The sequence below is a fragment of the Erpetoichthys calabaricus genome, chromosome 3 (assembly GCF_900747795.2).
Source record: "Erpetoichthys calabaricus chromosome 3, fErpCal1.3, whole genome shotgun sequence".
In the NCBI taxonomy this organism is placed as follows: Eukaryota; Metazoa; Chordata; class Cladistia; order Polypteriformes; family Polypteridae; genus Erpetoichthys; species Erpetoichthys calabaricus.
Genome location: NC_041396.2, coordinates 85,349,265 through 85,363,782, shown reverse-complemented (window position 1 = coordinate 85,363,782; position 14,518 = coordinate 85,349,265). Strand labels below are relative to the sequence as shown.

The window sequence follows — 14,518 nt, the reverse complement described above, 5'->3', positions numbered from 1 at the left end:
CCAGCATGGCATTTCTCTGGTCATGCTCTTCTTTGCCGTAGGTGGAACTAAAGTTAGATATCACAGTTCTTAAAAATGACTCTAAAGTGACAGTTGCAGTGAACCGTCAGGCAAAAATCTGTTCAGTTAGCCAAAGAAAAAAAAAAAGGTCTCATCTTGCTTGACTTGTCATTGCATCCATAATGGCAAACATTGTACTTCACTCTACTGCTCCAAGTGACAGTTAGAAAGAAACAACTGCCACTTAAGTGACATGATGTATCAAGCAGAGTTTAATGTTTGTTACTGGCATGTATAGTGACCAACAATTAACAATATTTTTCAGCTCAAGATGAACTATTACATACACAGCTTTTCTCATTAGCAGGTACTGTATACATTAAAATAGTTTCCATTAATACTAGCAAAAAGTACAATGTCAAAGGAGTTTTAGAAAGAAAAAAAAAACCACAAAAATAATAACGTAAAAGCAATCTAATTAATCTTTATTTTAAATCAGTGCAATTTCTGTTAAAGGAACAAGCAATATTACAGTGTAAGAAAAATCAAGATGACATACAGGCACCACTAGCCCAAAAAGTGTTTTTGATCACTTAATTGTAAATACAGCTTTTCAGATTCACTGCTTTTAAAATAACATACAACTTTAAAAGGCACCTAATAGTCCAACTATAAAGAAATCAAAACCTACAAGGTGCCGTTCTAACGTCTCAATGAGATCAATACCTTGAAGTGGTTAGAGCACTTTGTTATTTCACATAATCTTTTAATAAGCGTCGTGTTTTATACAGTGGCTTTCACGGCAAGTGCTACCTACATAGCAAAGCTCTTTGGAGCTCACTTTTGAATGGTGCTCTGCGTGGAGTCGGCTACTCCAGAGTGTTTAAGATCATTCAGGTGTGTACAAGCACCCTGGCCCAGTTAGCACAACCTCAACACACTTTTCGTGGCTTGGTTTTGTTTAAAGTATACTACTAGCGGGCAGAAAGCACATACTACCTCAAAGTGTTTTGATATTGTGTGCTGTTGTTCAAGGTGGGTCATCACTGAAGCCCATTGTATCAGGAATTAACAGAAAAGTTTTTTTTTGTTTTTTTTCAGCCATCACTACAAATGGGAGTGAGTAACATATTTTATATAGCACCTTTAATAGAAACCAACACAATATTAATACAATCTGATCTCTGAAATGCTTGAACAAATCAAACTAAAAATAAAGTTCTAGTCAAAAGAACAGCACAAGATTATGCCATACAGACAAAGTTACCCACAAGTCAAGAAGTGCCACAGACTAAAGATGAGAATGTTGTTTTTTTCTACAATGCATTCTCTTTACACCTTCAGTCGGGACCCCAAAGAGTCTCAGGTGAGGGTCAGAGGGACAGCATTTTGGTAAACCACATTCATAGAGCTGCATATTTGTTTGCCAGTAGTTCCTGGCAGGTTCATACAAGCACTGCAATAAGCGCTGATGAGGAATCAAAATACAGTGACGAGCAATAATCCAAACTTTACTGCTCCTACCTGCACTCTGTGGTATTCGCTCTGAGAGCGATGCACTGTATTTTGGTGATGCTCAGCTATTCTCTTCACAGATTCTCCTTGGGGAAGCAGCAGGTCCATGGAGCGAGCAGTGTAGGACTCATGGCTGAGAGGAGATGAGGTCTGTGAGATAAGGTCCTGGCACTAAGATAAAGAAAGGTACAATTTACATGTCTTTCATATATTTCTTTTGTAATTAGGGTTGCATCAAATTCCTGATGTTTACAATACTAACCCGGATCTGGGAGAGCCGCGGTGGTTTGACAGGTGGCTCCTCGTAAGACCGCTCTGCCAGGGATGCAATGATCCGCTTGCGGTGACCCAGGAGAGTGATGTTTAAAACCTGAAATGACCATTCAGAATAGGAAAGGAAGGTAAGCAGGGACTACAAAAGAAGTGTTGTTAACCACTCTGTAGGCGACAAACATATTTATCAACGTAACCAGAGCTGCCAGCTCTGCTCTAATTTGTTCTCTTTCTCACTTGCCATGGACTGATGGGAATAAAGTGCATCCAATAACTCAGATAAGGTTTTTAAGGAACATCTTGCCACATCCATTATTATGTGGCACCAAAAATTTTACACCTTAGCATAGATGATTCCATGATTCTTACGTTGACAATCTCCAGCTCCCATAAGTTCTTGACACTGTCAATGGAGTGGTAACCACTGGCCAGAAAATTGTGAAGGTATTCCTGTAAGCCCAGTGAATCCAGCCACGTAGCAAGAGAAGGGTTCGCCTCGCATCCTAGGGCTTTAACCTGAGACCCAATAGAGAGAGACGTCAGGATGCTAACTGGTAGTTCACATCACTGCATTTTTTAAAAAAAAAATTATTTAATTTGATTATTGGAAATCACTGAATAATATGCGGACCCAAGCTTCCTTATAGCAACTCAGATAAGATACCTTGGGCAGAGAGCGCGCTGCTTGCAAAATCTTCCTCCTGTGGTGAGGATCCACAATGCCAATTTCTCGTAGGTCCTGATCTTCCATTACATTGCTTCCCTAAAACAGTAATGACAGAACAAGTTGGGGACCAAGCTGGCAAAAGAAGCTCTCATTAAACAAAACCATTTTCAAGAGTTCACTCCTTTAAAATGATTTTGTGATCAGAAAATCATTCCAGACATTTTAAAAAAAGTAAATATTGCTTAAGCAGTCCAGATTACAATAGAGTCTTTAAAAAAGAAGGAATCAGGATCATTTCATGCAATTTCATAAACTTGGTTGTAACAAGAAGGAAGCATTACATGTACTCCTGTATCATATCTTAAATGTCGATCGTACTAGAGGCCAGCTGTCAAATTTAGAAAATTCAAGTTCTAATTCCTTTTGTAAGTTTGCCTTCGGACATATTTTTCTACAAAGAAAAAAGAAGGTGATACTAGAATTGTTATTTTGGGGGGGAAAACTTTAGCAGACATCATGAGTTGGGAAAAGGAACGCTGACAACAAGTCCCCTTGCTAAACAATCCTCTCTGCTTAACGAAGGGGCACAAATAATAAAAGATCAATAGAAGCACAAGAGAAGATGATCCAATTCTGAAAATTAAACTAAATGTTGGCAGCATGAGTGCAAAATGATAGGTCCTCAAACAAACCAAAGAACAAAAACGGATAAAGATGAAATGAAAATACGACTATAATGTGCTGCCTCATAGCTCAAAATACTCAATAACCCTTTCAAAGTGAATGCCGGTCAATAATGCAAGGAAAAAAAGTTAATGTGTGGTCTACACTAAAATATTAAAAGATAAACTGGCAAAGGTTGATGCAATAACAAAAAAAAGAGGTCAGGAAAGTAATGCAATTCAATGAAATGGGCAGAAGCAAAAAAAAAGATAAGAACTTTGAAGAATTAATTTGAAAACTAGGTAATGGTGTGGGTAAAATAGGTACTACACAGAAAAGGAATGGAGGCACCGGAAAACGGTAGAAGGCAAGAGGGTTAACAGGAAATGTTCAAGGAGGCCATTAGTAGGAAAGTGTTCCATTGTGTCCCAGAACATTCCCAAGTCTTAGGAGTAAGGACTCAGCAGAGGTTTTGTTCCATGCTGACTCAATGGATTCTCATATTTACTACATGTTTTTTATGTTGTGAACCTCAACGTGGTCTGTTGGTTTGAGATCTGGGAAATGTGCAGACTACTGGAATACACTTTACTCACTGTGATGGTGACAGAGCTAACTTACGGTGATGCATGCTTTATGACATGACACATTATCCTAACCATTTTGTTCACTGTTGTGCTCTTTCACGCCACTGTTGTAAAGAGCTGCCATAGGAGTATCTGTGTCCTTTCTGTTACCCTGAATGTGTTTGGCCTTTCTCCTCTGTCCTTTCTCATAAACATGGCATTATCACCTCCAAAAACTGTTGTTCTCTGGCTGATTTTTATGTTTATTTCACCACTCTTTGTAAACTGTAGATACAGCAGAGGGTGAAGATCCCAAAAGGGCCTGATTTTTGTGATGCTGGAACCACCACATTTGGCACCAACCACCATAACATAGTCAAAGGCACTTAGTTCGCACATCTTGCCCTTACTAGTATCACTCGAGCAGCAGCTAAAACTTTTGACCATATATCTACAGTACAAGCTTCAAATAGTGAGTTGAAGGTACAGTACATGATTCAGGAGGAAGATCAGGATATTTGTGTCAATGAGCAGGTGTACCTAATAAAGTGGCCTATGTGTGAACGGGGAAATGAAGAACTGGATTTCTAATCTAAGCTGTATTAATTGTGCCTATTTTTCTTTAGCTTACCTTGCATTTGTTTTCATTGCTATAGATTACTTGAAAATTTATGAACACTTTAAATTTGACAGTTACCACACAACTGTGTTTTTTACAGCCCAACACCTTAGTCAGAAGGCCACACCAAGTTATTAACAGAAATGGATGACAAAATCCCTCTCGACAGACTGCTATGTTCCAAAAACCATAATACAAAATCTGGCAACATTATGGCAAAATACTTAGGGTTATGTTACCCTAGATTAGGTTAGGGTTAATCTTCTCACATTTGTAGCCTGAGCACAGTCTACGTACAGTTCAACATTCTTCAAATATCTGCTCTTTTGGGTACTCTGGAGCTCCTTTCATGACTCAGTGATGTGCAGGGTGGTTTAATTTGTGGTTCTAACCTGGCCTAGTGTGAATGACTGTAATAGACTGGTATCCTCTTTAAAGCCAGTTTAAGCCTTGCACCTGATACTGCAAGGATAGGCTCTTGTCTTCCACAACCTTGTGGTAGAACAATCAGTTTGGGGGGAAAAAATAAATTATATATATATTTTAGATGAAGAGTAGCCAGTGCACAAGTTTGGACCTCTTCATTGGTGCTTATGTTTTTTTTATGTACCCGCCCTTTTTTCTTACACCAAAACCTTTCCACTCTATGAGGAGTACAAACTAATAGCGGGCACATGGTCTTGTGGATTACAGTCTATAGTATTATTCGAAGAATGTGAATAAGAATCCTTCACTGGGAAGCAATGTAGCCATTGCATCAGAAAAGTTATATTCATGGTGGTGTTGTGCACGATGCTAAAAATGGAAGCTCATCCTTTGGACAAGAGAAAGCTCACACTTCACAGGCTGGCAGCCCAGCTCACTCTCATTAGAATGCAAAGAGCGCTCTGCAGCTGTTAAGTTCCGTCAACCAGAACCCGCTCCACAGGAACAAACTCCTCCAGTTTAAGCACATATGAAAGATGCCAGGGTACCTGACTAATTGTGCACCCTGTACATAGTGTCATGCTTGGTAGTGTCTTATTTGAGCTATAAGCTTCCCTGAAGTGTTGCAGACAGATTTTTATGTCACTCATAGATGGGGACAATAACAACTGCTGACACTACAGCATTACCCCTTGCTCTGACAAGAAAAAATTAAATAGTTACATGGAAGAAAAGACCAGGGGGCACCATAAAAAAAAACACTCGACAGGCATTCCTGTAGCGCAAATGTTACTGATAAAACAACCGACTAAAATCTAAATCATATTTCAGCCTTTAGTTTTTAGATATCTTCATTGTTACAAAGAACAAATACATAGAACTGTCTCGAAAATGGTTTATTCCTCACAATATTTGTATACACAGCTGTTCCCTCTCACAAAAAAGGGACAAACACAAGGGTAAGAAAAACATGAAGTAGAGCAAAAGAGTGAATTAGGACAGGAAGGATGCCACTAGGGCTATATATTGATTGGGCAAATTGGATTGTCTCTGTTATGATATTAGCAATGCAGTGTGGTAGCTGGATAAACATGAGCTGGAAAGTTTCATGCTCACCCTGTACCTGCAATCTTTTTTGATGTGAAATTTAAAGTAATAAATAGGTAATTACCAGAAAAGTTATAATAGGTTCCAAGTAGGTCCAAGCACTTTTAGACAAAAATAAGAAAAATAAAATCCAACACCCCAGAAACTTGGATTCAGTAACCTTGTCAAAGCATAGCTTTACCCCACAGACCTGAGTGAAGTATGGTATAAACGGATCACTAGGACACTGCCTCTTTAGAGGAGCCCTTGAGAAAGAAACTTAAATTAAATTCAGTCTCTCTGCACCTAGCAATTATAAGTCTGCAAAGAACCAGGTCTCGCAGACAGAAATGGCGATGTCAGTAATTTTTGCCTCTCCTTTCCAAATTAATTGGCTATTATGCTCTAAGATCAACGTTTTTTCATGTACATTGATCTTTGCTCTGTTTTTCTTGTAGCACACTTTGTTTTTAAAAGGAGAGATCAAACCAAAATCATTGCTCAACATTTACACCATCTGCAGAACAAGACCACTAAGAAACAGTTTTGACATCAGGGTGTACATAAGTAAAGTAATTGCATCCGTGGTGCCCGTCTGTTCTACCAAGGGTCACCTATGGCTTAAGATTCTAACTAGAGCCAATGAAAAAAATCTTGTTAGACAATATTAAGCCTTTCAACAACTTAATGATGCCCACTCACCAAAGCTGGTCGAAATCTTTCTATATTATTCTGTCTTAATCTACCAAATACCATCTCAATGTATGTGCGAGTGTTAATATATATATATATATATATGAATATGAGAGAGAGAGAGAGTATAGTTTACTGTCAAATAATGCAAAGACTACACGACACGTGTTTCACCCTAATTCTGGGCTCATCAGGGACTACGAATGTCATGAATGTAATTACCCCAATCTACATGCTGTCAAATAAATGAATCACACGCCGTGGCGCAACGTGATGAGGCTTCACCGCTGACGTCCGAGGTTGATGAGCCCAGAATTAGGGCGAAACACGTGTTGCGTACTCTTTGCCTTATTTGACAGTAAACTATGCAACATTCTATGATGTGCTTCTTGCAACTGAAGAAGGCACCGTGGCGGATGTTTGCAGACCAACCACAAGCGTTACCTGGTAGGTAACCACCCATAGAATCAAATTACGAATGGCATGATTTATATATATATATTGTGAGCTGGGGGGCTGTTCGCACCCCTACAGGTTAAAAAAGATGCTGAAAGACTACCTTCACATTGCTCCCTTACGGCTGATCTACTGCGCGATCCACACGGTACTTCGCAGACTTAAAAGTCCGAACAGCACATGTCAGTTTTTGATTCTCTCTCTCTCTGCTCCTGACATGCACTCCTTTGGAGAGGAAGATATGTTTGCATTCTTTAAATTGTGAGACGGAACTGTCATCTAATGCCAAGGAGTCGAGTCCGTTTAAACCAAAAAAGAGGCATGTGTGTGTTTGCAGTGTTTGAATAAAGTTTCTATTTCTACAACCTCTTGTGCTTCTGTGACCCAAGCGTGACAAATGGTACCAGGAGTGGTTGCACAGATGAACGCACGGTTGAACGCTGAGCTGTTGTTTCAGATAGCTCAAAATGTCCCGCTTCCTCCTGACCCGGAGGATGATCCGGTTCCTGCTTTACCTACTAATTCCAAGGATGTGCTGACGAAGATGGGTCCTTCCGATGACCCAGAGATGTTTCTTTTAGCTTTGAACATGTGGTGACTTTGCTGGGATAGGACAAACGAAACTGGGCTGTCATCGTCACCCCTTTTTTGTCTGGGGATGCCTTAATTGCTTTACGGAATGTGCCTCACGATAAACTCGTCGATTATGATTTCTTGAAGTGGCAATTTGTTTTACGAAAAACTACAAGCTTTTTTTTTTTTTAAGGGTTTTGCGATTCATGATTGGAAACTGAACATGGACGGTCGCATTCGTGCGCAAATTCAAGATTTGATTCATAAAGTTCACTGCTGGTTTGAGGGAAACGAGATGGAGCACATTGTAGAAAATGTTGTCATGAATATACTGCTGGCAGGGATCCCTGCAGTTCTCCGAGATGAATTCCTTCGTCATGATGTTGAATCGTTGACGATCATGGCCAAACATCTGAAGGGTTCTAAAAATGCTTGGAGAAAAAGTGGTGGATTTGCTGCTCCTTATGCTGTTCCGCAGCCTCCGAGAGATCGCCCAGGAAATGCTCGTCGCTTTGAACAGAGATTAGAGAATAGACGTGCTGTTAACCCTGAAAATCGGGCTTCTTCGGGAAGACCTCCAGGGGATCCGGCTGTTAACGTAGCATCCATATCTGGGGAAGTAGGAGGCCGTGGATGTCACTGTGGATATTTCAGCAGTGGAGCTGAACAAAGATGTTTCCGGTGTGATCAACTCGGCCACTTGGCGAGGGAACGCCGGCTTTCTCCTGCTCAATCGATGGAAATTGGTCTTGCCGAGGTTTGTTGCTCCCGTGTTCTTCATTCCTCAGATAAAAAGGATGGCTTAATGGTCTTGGTGAAGTTGGGGGGCCACGAGATCTCAGCATTGTTGGACTCAGGGAGTGATCTTTGTATTGTCACACAGGACTGTCATGACGACAGGTATCTGTGTAACACTGAAACTGTAAACATACATTGTGTACATGGAGATGTTAAGGACTATCAGACATTGCTTCTTCCTTTAACATATAAGGGTCGACATTTTAAAGCTTGGTCTGCCATTTCGGACTCCTGCCCCTGGCTCTTACTGTTCGGCAGGAAGAATGCCCTTTTTCCTTGACTCATGACTGAATGTTGGCCGGCAGTCAATGAGCCTGATGTCAAACTTAGCGGGGGAAGAGGAAGAACTGCAGGCTGTTGAGGAAGATCTTGAGCCGGGTCTAGACACTGAACCTGATCTCTTCAGCGAGACCGAGGGAGACACTCCCAATTTTCCAGAGTGGTTGGCTGGCCCATCATCAGCTTCTCAACTTGCAAATGCCTCCGAAAAAGAACTGAGCACTGGCGAGCAGACAGATTTTGTGCGCTTGCAGCACGCTGAAAGCTCATTAGAATATGCATTTAAACAGGTTCGTTCTGCTAGTGACTTTCATTACCAAGAGCGTGCACCTGGGGGCTTAAAAACCCTGCACTTTCTTGAGAAAGACGGCTGCCTTTTTAGAGTGATATCAGATCATTTAGTCAGGGAATTAATTGAACAGTTAGTTGTATCTGAAGTACATAGAGACATTCTTTTGCAATTAGCTCACTCTCACATCTTGGGTGGGCACCAGGGGACTGATAAGACTAGGGAACATTTATCAAAACGATTTTATTGGGTGAATATGGGGAAAGATGATGAGCGATTCTGTACTTCTTGTCCTGATTGCCAGATCGTCTCTGCTTATAAACCTCCTCGGGCTCCCCTTTCTCCTATGCCTATTTTGGAAGTCCCTTTCCAATGGGTGGGATTAGATATAGTAGGTCCTCTACATAAGACTAAATATGGGTATCAATATATGCTTGTGTTGGTTGAGTATGCAACGCGATATCCGGAAGTGGCTGCTTTGAAAAAAGCCAATTGCTCCACTGTAGCCAAAGCTTTGTGTGAGATTTTTACTCGTATTGGCATCCCTAGAGTAATTTTAACTGATCAGGGCACACCTTTTACTTCTCGCGTGATGAAACAATTGTGTGACAGCTTTGCTATTAAGAAACTGAGTACCACTGTTTACCATCCACAGACAAATGGTTTGACTGAACTTTAAAACAGATGATCAGGCGAGTCGCTCATGATGATCCGACATCTTGGGACTCTGTCCTGCCTTTTGTTATGTTTGCGGTGCGGGAATCGCAGCAGGTGTCCACTGGTTTGAGTCCATTCAAGTTGTTGTTTGGCAGGCGTCTGCGAGGCGTCTTGAATGTTATACGAGAGGAATAGACAGGGTTTTGGGACAACAGCTCACGGACCGAGCTTTGCAGATCAGGTAATTTCATTGAAAGAAAAAAATTTCTTCTAGTGCTATAGAGCATCAGCCACGTAAGCAAGAAACTCAGAAGCTAGAGACAACCAAATACTACCTCAAACATTTTGTCAAGCATTAATCACCGTCTTTCCTAAACAAAATAAGGACTTGTTACAATGTGCATCATACAGACCAATTTCACTCCTGAATAATGATGTTAAGATACTCTCAAAAATTCTAGCTAGAAGGAAGGATGGTGAAAGTGCTGCCCTCTGTAATATCACAAGATCAAACTGGATTTATTAAAGGCCGACACCTATCTTCCAATCTCCGACGCTTGTTTAATGTTATATATTCACTAGCAAAATCAAACACCCCAGAGATATTACTATCATTAGACGCAGAAAAAGCATTTGATATGATTGAATGGAACTACGTTTTCACTGCATTGGAGAAATTTGGGTTTGGCCCGAATATTTGTGCATGGATCAAACTACTGTATACCAATCCAGAAGCTTCAGTTTGTATTAATAACATCTGTTCAGACTACTTTAAGCTACAACGTGGTACCAGACAAGGATGTCCCTTGTCGCCACTGCTGTTTGCAATCGCCATTGAACCACTGGCAGTTCACTGTTGAAATTCTTATCAGATAAAAGGGGATTATCAGAGAAGGACTGGAACAGAAAATTTCTCTATATGCAGATGATATGGTTTTATATATATATCAGACCCAGAAAACACTGTCCCTGCAGTTTTAACAGCACTAACAGAATTCCAAAAGATATCTCGTCTTAGAATTAATCTGAATAAAAGTATACTCTTTCCAGTGAATTCACAAGCATATAATATTAGATTGGACACCCTACCTTTTACCATAGCAGATCAGTTTAAGTACATAGGGGTAAATATCACAAGTAAACATAAAGCTCTTTATCAACAAAATTTTGCCGTCTGTATGGAAAAAATTAAGCAAGACTTGCATAGATGGTCAACACTTCATCTCACTCTAGCCGGAAGAATTAACGTTGTTAAGATAAATATCCTTCCTAAACTTCTTTTTTTATTTCAAAACATTCCAATATATATCAATAAATCGTTTTTTAAACAGTTAGATTCAACAATAACCTCATTCATTTGGAACTCAAAACACCCACGTATCCGAAGAGCGACCCTACAAAGACCTCAGGCAGAAGGTGGCATGGCTTTACCTAATTTACAGTTTTATTACTGGGCAGCAAACATACAAGCCATAAAAACCTGGACACAAATATATGAACATACACAGGCTTGGTCCGCAATAGAAGTAAAATCCTGTAGTACTTCTTTATACTCCCTGCTCTGCTCTCCAATAAATGCAAGTTATCGCAAATATACTAATAACCCAATTGTGCTTTACTCACTCAGAATATGGAACCAACTTAGAAAGCATTTTAAGATGGAAAATCTTTTATCTGTGGCACCTCTGCAAGAGAACCACCTCTTTCAACCCTCGCAAACATATCCAGTTTTTAATACCTGGAAAAGTTTTGGGATTAAAATGCTCAGAGATCTTTATATAGACAACATATTTGCATCTTTTGAACAATTACGTTCAAAATTCAACCTCCCAGCTACACATTTCTTTCACTATCTTCAAATTAGAAATTTTGTTACACAGAAACTGCCCGATTTTCCTCACCTCGCACCCTCCACAATGCTGGAAAAAATACTGCTCAGTTTCGAGGAATTAAACACCATTTCCGCATTATACAAAATCCTATTAGAGTCCCTACTTTTCAAAGATCCAAGAAGACATTGGGAAGAAGATCTCTTAATCAATATATCAGAAAAGGAGTGGAAGGTAGCAAAGCAGAGAATTCACTCAAGCTCCATATGCGCAAAGCATAGAATTATTCAACTAAAAATTATATATCGAGCTCATCTGTCTCGCTTAAAACTGTCCAAAATGTTTCCAGGGCAAGATCCAACCTGCGAACGCTGCAACCAAGCTCCTGCCTCACTGGGTCACATGTTTTGGGCCTGCACCAAACTAACATCATTTTGGACCAAATTTTGAAGTGCCTCTCAGACAGCCTTGGTATCACAATTCCTCCTAACCCATTAACAGCTGTGTTCGGTGTTCTTCCAGACAGACTTGAAGTGGAGAAGGACAAGCAAACGGTGATTGCATTCACTACACTTTTGGCACGCAGATTTATTCTGTTAAATTGGAAGAATCCTAACTCTCCTCTGATAAGTCAGTGGGAAACCGATGTTTTATATTATTTGAAATTGGAAAAAGTCAAATTCTCAGTTAGAGGATCTGTACAAAATTTTTTCAAAACCTGGCAGGATCTAATCAATATTATTTTAGAATAAGAGAAATAACTATTACCGCATTTAATTCCCTTCTCCATTTCTTATTTACATATATATATTTCTCCCTTTCTTTTGTTTATTGTTGCCTTATTAAAAAGCCCTAAGCAATTCTCCTTTGGCTAAGCTCTCCTTCTCAGGGGTGGGGTTTGATTTGTCTTCAAATTTGTTTGGTTATAAATTGATCTGTTTGTATGGAATGATTACAATGAAAATTAATAAATAAAAAAAGAAAAAAAAAAAAAAAGAAACTCAGAAACGTCTTTATGATAGACACTGTAAGCTCTGTGAAATCAAACCTGGAGATCGTGCTCTGGTACTGATTCCAACAGATCTGCACAAATTCCTAGCGAAATGGCAGGGCCCTGCCATTATTGAGGAACGTATGGGGCTGGTAAACTACAAGGTTAGAATACCGGGCTGGTGCAAACCATTCCAGATTTTACATGTTAATCTCTTGAAGGAAGGGCATGACCCACGGGAGTGGGGGGAGGGTACACTTCTTCTGCTGTCTCTCAGACCGATGTTGCCATTGGTGACGATTTGACCGATTCGTAAAAGACAGAGTTGTTATCTTTGATTGAACGGAACACTGATGTTTTTTCAGATTTGCCAGACGTGACTAATCTTGCAGGACTTAAAATAACTACTGAACCCGGTGTTAGGGTGCAGATGCGCCCGTATCGCATTCCAGAAGCACGACGGAATATTGTGCGCAAGGAAGTCAAAAAGATGCTGGCATTGGGTGTAATTCGCGAAAGTAAAAGTGACTGGTGCAGTCAGGTCATATTAATCCCAAAGCAAGACGGCTCGGTTCGCGTCTGTATTGATTTCAGGCGCTTGAATAAAGTCTCAAAATTTGATGCTTATCCAATGCCCCGTGTTGATGAACTGTTGGAAAAACTGGGTCAGGCATCCTATATCTCCACACTGGATCTCACGAAAGGCTACTGGCAGGTGCCTCTTGAGGCGGACGGTTGCGAAAAAACAGCATTTGCGACTCCTGACGGACTTTATGAATTTACTAGACTCCCATTTGGTCTTCATGGCGCGCCTCTAACTTTCCAGCGTATGATGGACCAGATCTTGCGTCCTCATTCCTAGTATTCTGGAGCATATCTCGATGATGTTGTGATTTTCAGTAATGATTGGCAAACACATTTAGAACGTCTCCAGGCTAAGACAGGCTGGTTTGACAGCTAACCCCAAGAAGTGTAAATTGGGTATGTCTGAGACTCATTATCTGGGCTACTCCATGGGCAGGGGTTTACTCCAACCTCAATTCAGAAAAATAGAAGAGATGCTTGCTTATCCACATCCAGAAACGCAGAAACAAGTACGTGCCTTTCTGGGGCTTGCAGGTTATTACAGAAGATTCATCCATGATTTTGCAAATAGGGATGCTCCTCTTTCAGATCATACTAGAGCCAGAAGAAAACGCTCTGTTGTATGGACAGACATTTGTGAACGTGCCTTTTGTGCTTTGTCTTCGTATCCAATTCTGCGGAATCCCGACTTCTCCATGGATTTTGTTCTACAGACGGACGCAAGTGCATTTGGTGTAGGTGCCGTCCTGTCCAAGGTTTTTGATGGGGAAGAGCACCCTATCACATTTTTGAGTAGGAAATTGCTTCCTAGGGAGCGTAATTATTTGACTATTGAAAAAGAATGCTTGGCAATAAAATGGGCTGTGGAAGCGCTTCATTATTATTTATGGGGATGAAATTTCACATTAGTGACAGATCACGCTCCACTTCAGTGGTTATACTGTCAGAAAGAAACAAACTTTCATCTCATGAGATGGTTTTTGGGTTTGCAACCTTACAGTTTTACAGTGAGGCATCGACCCGGCTCTGAACATATTAATGCTGATGTCCTGTCATGCTTGTTTGAGCCTGGTTTGGAATGATGCTTGATTTACAAAAAAGTGAATAAAGGTGAGGGAGGGGGTGTGAGCTGGGGGGCTCTTTGCACCCCTACAGGTTAAAAAAAAGACACTGAAAGACTACCTTCACATTGCTTCCTTGTTTGCGGCCGATCTATCGCGTGATACTTCGCAGACTTAAACGTCTGAACAGCACCTGTCAGTTTTTATTTGTTTGCTTGAGGTTTTTGCAAATTTATTAAAAATAAAAAAACTGAGAAATCACATGTACATAAGTAGTCACAGCCTTTGCTCAATACTTTGTCGATGCACCTTTGGCAGCAATTACAGCCTCAAGTCTTTTTGAATATGATGCCACAAGCTTGACACACCTGTCCTTGGCCAGTTTCACCCATTCCTCTTTGCAGCACCTGTCAAGCTCCATCAGGTTGGATGGGAAGCGTCGGTGCACAGCCATTTTAAGATCTCTCCAGAGATGTTCAATCAGATTCAAGT

The 14,518-nt window shown here is 40.5% G+C and overlaps 2 protein-coding genes across 9 annotated transcripts in view; one reads left to right on the top strand and one right to left on the bottom strand.

The window, feature by feature from the left end:
• Window positions 1-14,518, top strand: part of taf11 (TAF11 RNA polymerase II, TATA box binding protein (TBP)-associated factor) — a 472,816-nt gene that overhangs the window by 226,522 nt on the left and 231,776 nt on the right. The window lies entirely within an intron of this gene.
• The window catches only part of LOC114648154 (ankyrin repeat and SAM domain-containing protein 1A-like), a 236,662-nt gene that overhangs the window by 30,970 nt on the left and 191,174 nt on the right, over window positions 1-14,518 (bottom strand). For all 8 annotated transcript variants that reach the window (XM_051924634.1, XM_028797015.2, XM_051924633.1 and 5 more), the window contains 4 exons: window positions 2,453-2,551; window positions 2,158-2,304; window positions 1,778-1,885; window positions 1,525-1,686 (listed from right to left, as the gene is read on the bottom strand). In XM_051924634.1, coding sequence (XP_051780594.1) covers window positions 1,525-1,686; window positions 1,778-1,885; window positions 2,158-2,304; window positions 2,453-2,551 — 516 coding nt within the window. The remainder of the gene's footprint in view (window positions 1-1,524; window positions 1,687-1,777; window positions 1,886-2,157; window positions 2,305-2,452; window positions 2,552-14,518) is intronic.